General features: G+C 34.0%; 2 protein-coding genes across 4 annotated transcripts; both read right to left on the reverse strand.

Moving 5' to 3' along the window:
* Positions 1-101: 101 nt before the first annotated feature.
* Positions 102-2347, reverse strand: LOC105339245 (galactose mutarotase). 2 transcript variants are annotated; one of them, XR_010714521.1, is made up of 8 exons: positions 2174-2347; positions 1940-2070; positions 1564-1739; positions 1236-1445; positions 1062-1149; positions 807-951; positions 529-701; positions 102-283 (listed from the first exon to the last, which is right to left on the reverse strand). XR_010714521.1 is itself a non-coding variant. In XM_011444708.4 (8 exons), the coding sequence occupies exons 1-8, from the start codon at positions 2242-2244 to the stop codon at positions 200-202; spliced, it is 1083 nt and encodes a 360-aa protein (XP_011443010.3). In that variant the 5' UTR covers positions 2245-2345; the 3' UTR covers positions 102-199. The 2 variants fall into 2 exon arrangements, 1 of the variants encoding a protein (XP_011443010.3); XM_011444708.4 differs by having other exon boundaries at positions 529-706; positions 2174-2345.
* Positions 2348-4538: 2191 nt separating this feature from the next.
* Positions 4539-8357, reverse strand: LOC105339244 (H2.0-like homeobox protein). Of its 2 annotated transcripts, none has more exons than XM_020071785.3 (4): positions 7794-8357; positions 7463-7639; positions 6309-6496; positions 4539-4813 (listed from the first exon to the last, which is right to left on the reverse strand). In XM_020071785.3, exons 1-4 carry the CDS (start codon positions 8155-8157, stop codon positions 4601-4603), a joined length of 942 nt encoding a protein of 313 aa, XP_019927344.2. In that variant the 5' UTR covers positions 8158-8357; the 3' UTR covers positions 4539-4600. The 2 variants fall into 2 exon arrangements, with proteins under 2 accessions (XP_019927344.2, XP_011443009.2); XM_011444707.4 differs by having other exon boundaries at positions 7472-7639; positions 7794-8355.
* Positions 8358-14310: the final 5953 nt, after the last annotated feature.

Below are 14310 nucleotides of genomic sequence, written 5' to 3' on the forward strand. Positions count from 1 at the left end.
ATACTTGGTGTGATCTCAACATAACAAGACAATCTTGCTAATTCGACATGGAGAGAAATTAGTTTTCAACCATAGAATACATAACACTAAAACGAGAAAGATTAACATTACATACATTATTTATTTCATTGAGATATTTCTATTACAAAGTGTAAAAAAGTAAAAGTGCATTTTGTATATATCACAATGTGTGACGGAATTACTGAGGAATCAGGCCGAACTTGAAGATGGTCTTGCTGTAGAAATTTTCACCAGGTCTCAACACGATACTGGGAAACTTGTCCTACAACACACAGATGACATAAATCAAAACTAATATAAGTAAATGTAAAGTACAATAAAACGCAGTATATACATCATAATTATGAATCGTGTCCTCTGCTGTTAAGAAATCAGAATATTGTGTTTTATACACTACATTTATTAAACACCATGTAAGTCTCATATTTTTTGTCTATTTATCTATCAATCTGTCCGTATGTGTCCGTCCGTCTGTCTGTCTGTTTGTCTGTCTGTCTCGCCGTATACCTGATGAGTAGGTGTGTCCGGATAATGCTGGGTCTCCAGACACACGGAACAGAATGGCTCGTAAACGGCGCCATCTTTACCCTTGGTGTGGGGAATGGTGTTACATCCGGTATATAGGTGCATTCCCGGCTCGGTGGTGAGAACCTCCAGTCTTCTTCCGGTCGGAGGGTGATCTAAACTACAAACCAAAATATGCACGATCAATAATAATATAACTACTTGAATCGTTTAAAAAATATTAACATTTTGCCTGGTCAGATCCATTCTCAGAGTCTTACACAGCCGCCTGTTTGAGAGGTCCTGACTCCCCTAGACAAAAGTTATGGAAGAAACCTCTCCCGTGGGGTCCCTCCTTCAGTCGGTCCCCGAGTCTGACCGGCTTCCGGAAGTCAAACGGCGTATCTGCTACGGCCCGCAACTCTCCTAAAACAACAAATTCGAACCTGGGTAGTTTTGAAAGAGAAAAGAGATAAAAACGCACTGAAAAGTACATTATAAGAACCATTTTTAAAGACATCAATCTGAGGTCTTACCTGACGGAATGAAGATATCATCGTCTTTGTTGACAGTGTATTTATCCGCGGAAATCTGTAGTACGTGGTCGTCTATGTTCGGGTAATCCTGTGGCGAGCGAAATTTTTGAGTAAAATTATTGAAAACAGTATGCTCAAATTGCTCAGTAAAAGTGAAAGTAAAATTATACGCACGTGTTTCTGTAAGTTGAAGTAGGCGTGGTTAGTGAAGTTGACGATCGTTGGTTTGGTGGTGGTGGCGCTGTACTCAGTCACTAGTTCGTTCTGATTGGTCAGTTGGTAGGACACAATGGTGGTCAGTTCCCCGGGGAATCCCTCCTCGCCGTCTGGACTCACGTACTTCATCTTCACTTTGTCGCCGTCAATCCAGGATTCAAACAATTTCTAGAGAGAAAATTGTAAATATAGTGAACGGTTTCTCGATCAAACGATTTTCGAAGGCAAAATAACAATATGGCTATTAAGAAAAATAATTTACATAATAGCAAACTGAATAAATTACCAAGTGGAAACCCTTGACTCCCCCGTGAATCGCATGTTTTGGAGCCTCGTTTTCAAGGCTGGAAAACGTAAGCGGAAGTGAGTATTCCTTTCCGTCCAATACAAACTTTCCGTTAGAAATAACGTTGACAACCCTACCACAAATGGACCCAAAACATCGAGGGTTTGGTTCATAATCTAAGGGCGAAATTAATAGTTATTGTGTATCCTGATGCCTAAGTGTTATTCGCATGCAATATGAATTCAGGGCAAAACAAAAATATACGTCTAAATATCAGAAAAGTAATACAGAGAGAGAGAGAAAGAGAGAGAGAGAGAGAGAGAGAGAGAGAGACGGACGGACGGACACAGAGAGATGGACAGACAGACAGATTTGCCTTCAATCTTGTCGTAGCCTATACTGATGTCGTCAATGTTTCCGTCTTTGTCGGGGACCAGAATGTCGGTGATGACACATCCGTAGTTAATCACGCGGACCGTCACATTACGGCTGTTTGTGAACGAGTACCTGCAAGTACAATCCCATGTAATGATGACATCACTGCGCCGCCATAATTTACATTGGATCGCGCATAGCCCCGGTACCGGGGTTTCCCTACCTGCATCCTTACCTGTACACCTCTCGACCGTCACTCAGCCGTCCGTACGAGTCCTGGACCGGAAGAACCGGAGACTGGGTCATCGTCTGGATTCTGAATTCGTTTACCTCGCCGACTGTTGCGCCGCAGCCTATTTAGAATGCAGTCAGGTCACGCTTCGTTTAACACACTTGACACACATTTGTGATAAAACCGTAAACTGAAGGACAGAAGCCGAGATAATCGAGACACAAACCTACTCAACGTCCCGACAACAAAAATCGATTAATACCTGTAATTTGGTCACATTTTGTAAAGGAAAACTATATGTTTACAATCTAGTATATAAACATTGCAACGTACTATTTGTTCAATTAAACTTAAGAAATATACAAATATTTAATTGTACATTTAAATATTATACAAATATTTTGTAGCGAATAAATGAATATGAGAAAAATAAAAATAATTGTAAAAGATAGACAGGCGCTTGAGGTAAATATATTTCTTTTAATAATAAAATTAACCACTATAAATAGAGAACAGCGGATAATTTTATTATTAAAAGAGATATTTTTACCTCAGGCGCATGTGTTTAAATTACATGAAAAAAAGCATCAATATATTTCGTAGCGAATGAAATAAATAAATAAGGGGGGAGAATTGTAATAGATAGTTTGAATTACTTGTATATGAATTGTAAATTTTTTATTTAATATATCGTCTCAAGTCACGGTAAAGAGCCCGCATTGCTCTCTGGGAGAGGACCGTACATATAAGCCGCGGTTTGCGACAATGTAACTAGTATGTATTACAGACACGTGTACATACAGGTAAACACAGCAAACACTTACATTACACATACCAGTATGTGTATCATAGAGGTGGAATAAACAATTCAAGGAATTGTTATCAAGTTTATTCAAGAAAACTAACGCGAATTGCACAAAAGGTAATAAGATATGAGGGTTTTTTTGTTACTTAGATATTTGAGAGATTATTGAAAATATTTTAAAATCTTAATAACTGATTTTTTGGGGCAATGATTTTTTTCTCATGGTTCGTATTACAAGTAAGTAAGAAACAATCCTTGGTTAAGTGATTACAAAGAGATGAATAATATTATCAAGAGATATCAGCTGAAAAGCTTCTCTCTGCTTCATGTTTAAATATTTAAAAAAAAAAATACAATATACATGTAAATAAATCTAGGTGTTCTGAAACCGTTGCCTCTTCTCCAATACTAATATATGGCATTAGCCTAAATTTAATCTGATGATGCAAATCAATTTTTGTAATTTCGGGTTTTCTTTGTTTTCTCCCTCTCCCAAATAATACGTATTGATGTTGTGGAATTGTAAAATTGCTAGATAATAATAACACCAGAATAATCTGTATTTTTTGGCTTTAAAATCTCTCAGTAAACCGTATTCTTTTACAATAACTCTTTCTTTACCTTTTTAGAAGCCGAAACTCTCTTACTTATATATAATCAAACTGTACAAAAATAGAAACGGAACTCGCTGCATACATATCTGTTCGTAATCTATTTGAAGTCCTGAAAGACAAGTTGCAAAAACAAACACAATGAATTCTGAGCCATCTTCTTCAGCATACCACAAAACGAATTAGGCGGATAAAACGACTATAGAACACATCCTTATTGTCAATTATACTTGAGTGTTCCCTCCACGATGTCACTTTGTAAGTTACAGTCAAAATTGAAAAAGTTTACCTGGATTTAGCATTGGAAACTAATTAAAAGTACTCGGATGATAATGATAAAAAATTTGTGCAACAAAGACGGCCAATTTTTTTATTTAAAATTACAGACGTATTTATCAATACCCAGAAGAGGGGACGTGTAAATGAAATCTTACATTATTACACTGATATCGTTTTTAAGTGTTCCTCGGTTAAAGAGATTTGTGAATAATAAAAAATGAGCAACGAATAATGTAAAAATAGAATACGGTTTATCGTTTGACATCAAGTATTTAGGCTTTAAGATTGAAGCTAGTAGCACTGCTTCTGGAGTACCTTTAAGGATCCCTTTTGGTCAATGTTTTTCTACTTGATTTATATCTGATCGCGTGAACAAGGTATCTTTCTAGGGAGTGCATGTTGATAAACCAGCCAGAATAAATTCGGATTACTCAGTTTTAGATAAAAGCTTTTCATTTGAAATGGTAAAAGGGTGATAGAAAACCGACATTACCAGTTATGCCAAATTTTCAGAGTCCCTGTAAAATGTTCTTTAAAAAAACTGTGTCCAACGTAATGACAGCTAGGTGTACAGTGCATAATGCAGGCGCAGTGATGATTTTTTTTCTTCGATATTTTGATCAGTAAAATTGACCATAGGGTCCCTACCACGTAATGACAACAAAACAGCCGGTTCAGTAACAACAAAATAATAATACTTTTATTAAAGATTACAATTAACAGCCGGTAGATTCTCTAGGAATCCTTGTCATCACAATCGTCCACTTTCTCATTAATGACGTCATCCACAGCGTCATCCATTGCGTCATCACTGTCAGAACTACCAATATCATTGCTCACTGGTTCTTCTACGAGGGGTTCCGAACTTTTATCGTCCGTGTTCGACTTCTCTTTCGTCTGTTGTGCGTGTCGCCATTTCATTCTTCGGTTTTGAAACCAAACTTTGACCTATATAAACGATTAATTTATTGTGATGATCAGAATAAAAAAAATGTCGAGTGCTGTTTATAGTTGAAAATAAGTATAAGCGTTTGGTTTTTGTTTTTTTTAAATAAATAACGAAAGAAATGAATAAAATTAGGTAAAATTTATCAAACATATCGGCATTGATTCCCCCGGCATTACATGGTCACGCATACTTTTGAATATTACTTATCTATTTGAAAAAGAAAAAAAAATACTTGTTTTGTTAATAAATCAATAAGACCGGGTTTGGCATATCGTCGTAAAAAACAATTCACTCTTTTTTTCAAGATATCCATCCAAAACTTTATTGAAAATTGTGATAAACATTTTAACATGCTTTTGAATATTCATTAAAATTCTAAGGTTTTTTTTTCGTTACTGGGATTGTTAAATGGAAATAACCCAAAACTCCTACTCTATTGTACTGAAATGTGCACTCGTATATATGGTTCAATAAAATACTCATATATACTACCGTAAACGCAATATGAAATAGTCATTTATTGTTTGATAAAATGCTGGCCGGTAATTTTCAAATATTTATTTGCGATAATGTGAATTTTTTTTTTAAAGTTTGTAAAACGGAACAACTATTTGTGTATCCTGCTCTAATTCTGGCTCTTTATTTAGGGACACATTGATGAACCAAACACTTATTTAAAATGTCAATCAATTAACACAGAAACCCAGAAACTGTGCATTAATAAACTTTATCAGGTAATTAATTATTTGGGTACATATATATGTTGATAATGGAGTGACAGCAGTAAAGGATTCAGATACGAACACTAAATTTATCAAAAGATTTATTTTATGATATTCCAAAAAATATGCAACTACCGCTAGAAATTAATTGAAAAAAGTGATTAAAAAATACAAGTTTATCGTTTTATTTTAAGAAACATGTATTTTTTGCTTTACATTCACAAACTGCAAATTTAAATTGCTTTTTATTTTAAGTTTTTTATTTAACTGTATCTAATTCCTGAAGATTTTGCGAGCATGTTGTATCATCTTTATCACTGGAATCATGTACAGACAACATACAGAGCAGAAAACATGGACCCCTCATCACCCAGTGTCCCTATTAACTTCATGCACCCAATTGTTTCATTAAGTTCAAAACAGTTCATACCCATTTTTTTTTCAAAATTGAATTTGAATTTAAAAGCTAATTACTTTTCCTTTTTTCAGTTTGTTAATTAATTTTGTTTCAAGAGAAAAGAACAAAGAAAGAAAAAACAAATAGAATTTTTGAGAAAATCATACCCATTTTTTTTTTCAAAATTGAATTTGAATTTAAAAGCTAATTACTTTTCCTTTTTTTCAGTTTGTTAATTAATTTTGTTTCAAGAGAAAAGAACAAAGAAAGAAAAAACAAATAGAATTTTAAGAAAATAATTAATTAAAAAAAGGAATAAAAAATGAAAATAAATAAATTACGGTCAATCAATTAGAAACAGAAATTTATCCTAACCTGTGCATCTGTAAGCCCCAACATGGCGGCCAGTTGTCGTCTGTCTGGCTTTGTAACGTATTTTTGGACCTCGAATCTCTTCTCCAGTCCCTTCCGCTGGAGATTTGAAAACACAGCACGTGACCAAGACCGTTTTCTCTTGGAGTGGTGTCCCAAACTGACGTCATCATTGAGGATTGAGTAGGGCCCTAAAATTATGATTTAAATTCTTAACTTTTTATCAAAGATTCATATTTATTAAAATCTATTGAATTATTGTCTCTGATTATTTTTTTTTTAAAAAAAACCTTAACAAAAATATATTACACTAATTCATTTTATCGTGTGTAATTATTTCATGACATTTTCTCGGTCTTGTATATAATTTACCATTGTAATAATCTTGCTACTGTAAGCTGATTTGTATTTACATGTATTTAGATTTATTTTAAGACAATCTTTAATTTATCTTTTAAAAGTTAATTTTTCATTGCGTTTTACCAAACTCCCCAGAACCTCTGATATTCATAATTCGATATATATGCATTTTTATTTCCCATCGCCCCACAGAAATGAAGTTTATCAGGAGTCGTAAATAAACATTTATTTCATCACCCTATTAACCGCGCATTATCGGAATACCTCGGAGATCTCGTGATCTGCGAGATTGAAAACAGCACTACTTACTTAATCTTAAATTGATCGGCGGATAATCCTCTACAATCTAACCAAGCACATGTCCTAACATTAACTCATTCACAGTGCAACAAAAAAAAATTAAATATATTGTTTAATTGAAGGTATTCTTTGGCCAATTTTTTATAAATTAATCGAAATCATTTTTTTAAAATTGATAATAAAAAAATATTTTATATTTCTAATAGTTATTATAATTTGTTGTAAAATTAGAAGCAAATCTTAATTTATTTATTTGAACTACGACAAATGAATCAACATGTCTACATAAATTTAGTTCAACTTTTGTTTACCACATTTAAACATTCAAACTTTTACTTAATGTTAAATCTGCAGACAAAAAGACATGAAATGTTTTTTTTCAAAAATTGCCAAAAACATTTTCAATATTATTACATATTTACATAAATTAGTTATGAATGATTCAATATTGGTATAATTATTGAGACAGGTATATTTGAGGTGAGATGTGGACACACCTCCCCTACCTGGCAGTGAGTCGAGGCCCGAGGACGAGGCTAAAGAGTAGTGGGGGGTGGGGAGGGCGGGTAGGAGTCCCTGAGACGTGAACATCCCGCCCCGGGGGAAGAAGGGAATGCTCTGACTCTCACACCCACAAGAACCACCCCCGGGATAGCGAGCCAGCAATTTGTCGTCTGAAAAAAGAAGGAAAAAAGATCAATACTACGAAAAATACAAATATCAAATTAGTTAATTTACAATTCATTGTTAGAAAACTAATCAGAATATAATATACTTTATCAATTGCATAAAACAGCTGTTTATTTTCAACAGAATTATAACACTCACCTTTTTCGTCAGATTTCTTTCCGAATTCCTCCGACAAGATAGCACTTATTCCAAACTTGAGTTGTTTCGGGGGTCTTTGCTCACTACTTCTAGGGGAATCGGACACAAAACTATGGACCCGCTTAGAAGTGCAAAAGGCCTGGAGTGGCCCAAGGGCCGACTGGGTCCGACACCCCGCCCCACCCGGTAAAGGGTCGGTCAGTTTGTACATGGGAAAAGAGAGAGAAGGATTCTGAACGTCCAAAATGTCGGAGATCCGAAATGAGGGATTCTTCCGTGACACAGCAGCCAGGGAGCTATTGAGGTGGGGAAAGGCCCAGATTGCCCCGGGGTAGGGGGATAAGAACGCGCCAGTGGAGAACATTGTCACACAGTGGCTCCGTCCTAGGTCCAGGCAGAGAAAGGTGACACTGACAACATCGGAACGTAATTCCCAGCGGCCACAGAGATCTCACGTAATGTGAACAAGGGTCAGGGTGCTGCTTAAACGATGTTTAAATATTAGGATTTTTCGGTATTCTGAGAAAATAGAAAGTTAGAAAGCTGTTTATCTCGTCAAAAGAACGAGATAATATCGGCGATATGATTGGTTCATCGTGTGTGTTAATGTCACAACCGGGGCTTAATTCAGCCAATGATATGCAAGCATGAAGGGAGATAAGAAAAACCACCCAAAACGACTTTTTCAATGAAGATTTAACAAAAAAACCGCACTCCAGATGTATAATATCTGCAGATGTATCGAGATGTTTTACACAGAATTAATTTTTTAATTCATTTTATTGATGACATAATCATGGTCTGAATGAATGGATTTTGCAGTGAATTCATAGAGCGCAGATAAAAACCGGAAAAATGTGGAAATACGATCAAAGTGCAATTAAATCATTTACTAATGAACCGTTTTGTTTCACTAAAATAGACACCAAAGAAAAATGGATCGTTTAATAATTTTTACAATTGCGTAGCAATTTATAACTTTTTAGCAATATAAATAATTTCGTTAACTTTTAAGTTAAAGTCGGGGAAAGTTGGCGCACGTGCGGGAGAGAGCCCAACATGTCTCTGCGCTCCGCCGATAAAAATGTCACTATTCTTTCCTTCGCAGCCCCGGCGATAAAGAACTACATCAGAATCTGAGGGATTATCACCGAGGTAGATACAGAACTTATCATTACATACAACTTGAATCCCATGGCTCATTTCCACCCCACCGCAGACCGAGGACACGGCGAGAGAAGCAAGGAAACATGTTCATAACCAACGTCACCCTAAAAACGCAACTCTCGTCAAATCTCCCGCAGATAAGAGAAGATAGCGAGATTTTATGCTCTTTTTCAGAATTTTAAGAGTGGAAGTTGTTCTTATGATTTAATTATAAACTAAACAATAATAAAAAAAATCATTTGAGATATGCATTGACCTGCAGTTTTAAAATGATTATATATATATTAATACAAAAAAACCCCCCAAATTCCGTAAAGAAAATAAAGATAATTGATTTAAAAAGACCTTTATCTACTGTATGGTACATTACAAAAATGATATTGGCAAATTATTATTTCCGTTAATATATGTTTATTTTCAATCCTATCTTTGTTTACCTCTTTACGCTGTTTTACTTCATTTTTTTCACTTAAAATGTTTTCAAAGTGGCATATATATATAGGCCCGTAGGACCGGGTGTTAAATCTATGCTTATTGCTGTTGATGTTACACTAGAAAATGTATACACATTTCACAATAAATAAATAAATTACTTTTAAATTAAAATTACTTACTTTCTATTTGACGTAAAAGTAATAGCCCAGAACAAAATAATATTTTTCAAGTTTAAAAGAAATTTTACATAATGAATTTATTATAAAATATAAGAAACTTCATGACAACATATAAAATCAAATAATGTGTCGTGTTAAAAATATCAGCGTTTCAAATATGTTTTCTTGTTAGAACAATTAAGATCGAAATTGAAAAATTGATTACACAAAATGGTGTTTTTGCCCAGCACTATGTGCCCTGTACTGTAATATTTGAGTTCCACAAAGTTTCTCTCTCTCTCTCTCCTCTCTCTCTCTCTCTATCTTTGAGGAGGCTGGATGGTCAACAAAATTAACCATCAGATCTACCATGAATTTTTAAGGATAATTTGTTTAGCTATTATATTTAGTAAAGAAAAATTCCATATAATTTAATTATAATTTAACTTTAAATGATTTGAATGTTTTCCTGTATCTTTATAGAGAACTCTTCTCGTTTAGAAGATTTATATAGTCTAACAATAACATTTTTTTTGCCATAGTATGCAATTGCGTGCAAATTAATCAGACAACTGGATGTAAAAACAAATCTTATGTCAAACTTCTACATAATATTGACTCAAAATAGCATATCCGAAGCAAATATTAAAAATGTTGAATCACGTGGGTCAAATTGTTGTCATTTCTTTGGTTTTTACAGCAGCAAATTTCTTCATGATACAAAATTATTGTTTTTTAATTTGTCCGTATATTAAAGAAAAAAAAACAGCCACACTTCAAAACTCAAAAATGCCCCTTTTATTGCTTTAAATTTTTTTCTTGGGGAGAGGGGAGGAGTGACCGGGTTTCATTTTTACAATCCTAATTGATAATAAATCATCAATGTTTTATCTTTTTTGTGTAACAATTTGCATTTTTGTTTTTTTCAGTTTAATTGTTTTTAAATCAAACCGAACTTGTTTCCCGTTCCGTCTCCACTTTTGGTTGAATCTATGTTTTGTTATCCTACTTTACGTCATTATATTCTGACAGCGTTTTGCTGTTGTCACGGTGAAGTCTAATTACATAAGTCACTTAGCAAGTATCTGTAAAAATAAAATGTATAATTCTTTTCGTGTTAACATAATAATAGATTTTTCAAGTTCGTTTACTTGTTTATACATGTTTGTTGAGAAACTATTGCATTCAAAACATGGATATGTTCATTAACTCAGTTGTATATTCTTAAAAAATTAATAAACGAAGGAACTGTCCTTTCTGATATATTTCATTTTATCAAATCAAATATACAACATGACTGTCATGTTGTATATTTGATTTGATTAAATGAAATATATCAGAAAGGACAGAACTAATAAATATAAGAAAATGATGTCATTATATTCAATACCATCATGATAATAATAACCTTAATTTGTCCAGGGTTACACAGTTAGCATACAGCTAGTTTTCATCGTGGTCCTGCATTAAAACATACTTACAATCTTACATATTATGATATCAAAAATTGGCATCTAAATACAAACACAATGACATACATATAAAAAGTCCAAGCACATTACTATCTTAGTAACGAGTCGACGGACGACAATTTACATCCCTTGTATATTGAGAATCACTAAGATAATCAGGCATTTCGTTTTGAATAACCTTATACCAAAAGATCACTTGTTTTAACATAAAATAATCCTTAATTGGCATCCTTGATAAAAAAAAATACTAGTAATAAAAAGCTTGTAGGAGTTAAAATTTCTCGTACGTTCAACAGTATACTGACGGCCCTTTTCCGCAGTTTCAACAACTTATCTAAATACTGATAAATACACAAAATTGATGATATTATACCCAATATCAAATATACAAATTTAATTGGAAAATAGAAAAAAAAAGCAATTTAATTTCGATTGTAAATTTGCTACCGGCAATGAGTAAAAGTGTATCGTTGGTTTCCTATGTTATATTTTGAAATGATTAATTGGGTATCAAAAAGAGGCATGCTGTATGTTTCATTACTTGATTGACATTTTGGCATAAATTATTTTTCTTAATACAAAGTCTATGAGTCAAAGAGAATTTAATTTACCCACCAAACAGAGAAACGGGAAGAAAGAAATCAACTCAATTCATGATAATAAGTAAGAGATTCTCACAATCAGCTAGAGCAGTAATTGAAATGGATTAATACGAGCTTGCAAAATACATTAATTTAGATGATTTTAATTGTATTCTTACAAAACATACAGTTTAAATGGATTACTAGTAATATAAACAGCCATACAACGATATGTGATAAAACTGGTGATGTAATCTTTATATGCGTTATCGCAGACAAATCCCACAGCTAGAATACGAAGAACCAGAAGTGATTGAAAACACTTGGAGATTGAATCGTCTTGATCATGCTTACTGGTAAATAACTGTGTGACAATGACAAGAAAGGGTAAAGCGATCACAGAATACCAGAGTGGGTATTTATCAGTTATCCTGTAATCAAAAGCCAAAATGAGGGAAGTTGTGAAAAATGGAACTAAGTTTTACACAGAACAGTGTCGAAGCATTCGCGGCAAGACGACTTTGAAACCTTTGAAATGTAAACACCTTCCTTTCAAACCCAGCCTCTGTAACAAGCAATAAAAGTATTTTCTTCTTATTGTTATTTATCAAATAGTTTACGGCCCATCTGTCACGGTTAGAGTAAACACGGGCGGGATGAGACGCCGAGCCCGATCGGATAAGCCTGCTGTCATTACCAGCCATTACTGATGAATTATTTATACTACCGCAATCACAAGTGAAATGAATACATTGGGGAGTAGAACGCTTGTCCGTGTGTGTCAACACCCGCTACATATGGTTCTGGGGGGAGGGATCGTCTCAGAAGTTCCTAGCTCGGTCTGTGGAACGTCCGTCGTCACCGCTCGGAAATGATTAACAGAGATATCAAGTATTGGAATCTTTTCCAACCAAGCAGGCACCGTTTTATGTAAAATCATGAGTGAAAACCTATATCTTACAAGGAAAGAATTTTAAGCACTTAACAAATAATCAACCGAGATTCAACTCTAACCCCAATATCAGGAAGGAAACCCCTGAACATGCGCGTTTAAGGAGGCTGGCTGGTCAACAAATTACCCGCCATTATCTACCTAAAACTTTAAATGTGATATTTTTTGTCATTAACCATAACTTATAGTGGATAGAAAATTCAAATATTTTAGCTTTAATATTTGAACATTTACCTATATCTATATAAAGAACTCTCTATATAGAGGAGATTAATAAAGTCTATCATCCATGCAGTCCTCTTAATGTTGTTAGTATCAATATGATACGTCCATCGTGTCTTTTAAAGTTCAAAAATATAACTTTATTTAAAAAAACCCTTATTGAACCAAGTTTCTTCGAGTACTGTTCACCATTTTCCCTATACTAGTAACCGGATTTTCTTATCTTCATCTAGTTCAAGTCAAGAATGCATTTCTAATAGAAAACAATTGATTTGTATATATAATGATAAAACAACACCGCCAAAGAATGAAAGAAAAACACGGAGAACGATTGAACGGCGGACATCAAAGTGGCGGAGCGGCTCGTGGAGCCGTGATGTAACAATAGATTTATTTGGATTGCTAGATAATATCTGCTACAAACACTTCCTACAATCCGTAAAAAAGAATGCACAGAGATATAAAACTTGTATAAAGCTGATTCCTCGAATTTCTGGATGAGAATGAAAATTCCTTCTCATCTAACCTTAATGTGTGGTACATTTATTATCAAATATTTTTCGAAGTTCACAAACTGTACATTCGAATTCATATTTATGTACTTCCTAGAAAAAATACATAAACTTAAAATGATAACTTCATGTGCTTATGAAAAAAGTAATTTAGCTTTATCAGACGGCTGTCATGTTTCGTTGGCGCATATTCAATTAAAAATAATTACAAATGTATGTATAAATTAATTCAGTAGACCCCAATCTTAATAAAAGTGATTAGAAAATCATCGTTGGTTTATTGTTTATATCCACCAAACTATTCATGCTATGTTTTTAAATGGTTTTGAAGAAGCTTTAAATTCTAACTTAATTATTTTTTTTTATCTTTTTTAGTCGATTTATAGAATGTGTAATAATATCTAAATATTGTCCTGAAGAACATTTCATTAACACCTCTTTATGATGATACAGACTGATTGCTCGGTAATGGGGAGATAAATGGAATATTTCTGTAAACTCTGAGATTCTTGTCAGTCCGTGACGTTATCATTGGAGTTTTATCGGCCTCTCCGGAATCTGTCCACCGGGTCCGCTCTGATTATATGGCAGCGAGAGGGGTCATCCTGCGCGCCTCGCGAGTTGCTTTGTACCAGATTCTGCAATTAAAACAGTCATTAAGGAGGTTGTTTACATATTGCTCAAATATCTGTGAAATGTTATCTTAAATGCTTTGATAAAGATTTAGTTTTAGCAACTATAAAAACAAAATTAGTGATCTGTTAAATGTCTACTCCCCAAATTGTTCCGGTTTTTATGCCTCCATCTGCAATCAAGATAGCGAGTAAGCCGGTGTTTTTGGTGAGGCCATCGACAGATTGATTCCATATCGAACCTTCTTCAACAAACTCAACCGATTGCTACTTCTACATTTTCCGGTACATGATTTACGCTTATCAAAGATAAATTATTTTGTAGATATTTAGCAAGACAAATTTTCGTCAGGCTGAGCGTTCATGACATACTGGCAAATTTGCCG

This window comes from Magallana gigas, chromosome 6, assembly GCF_963853765.1.
Source record: "Magallana gigas chromosome 6, xbMagGiga1.1, whole genome shotgun sequence".
NCBI lineage: Eukaryota > Metazoa > Mollusca > Bivalvia > Ostreida > Ostreidae > Magallana > Magallana gigas.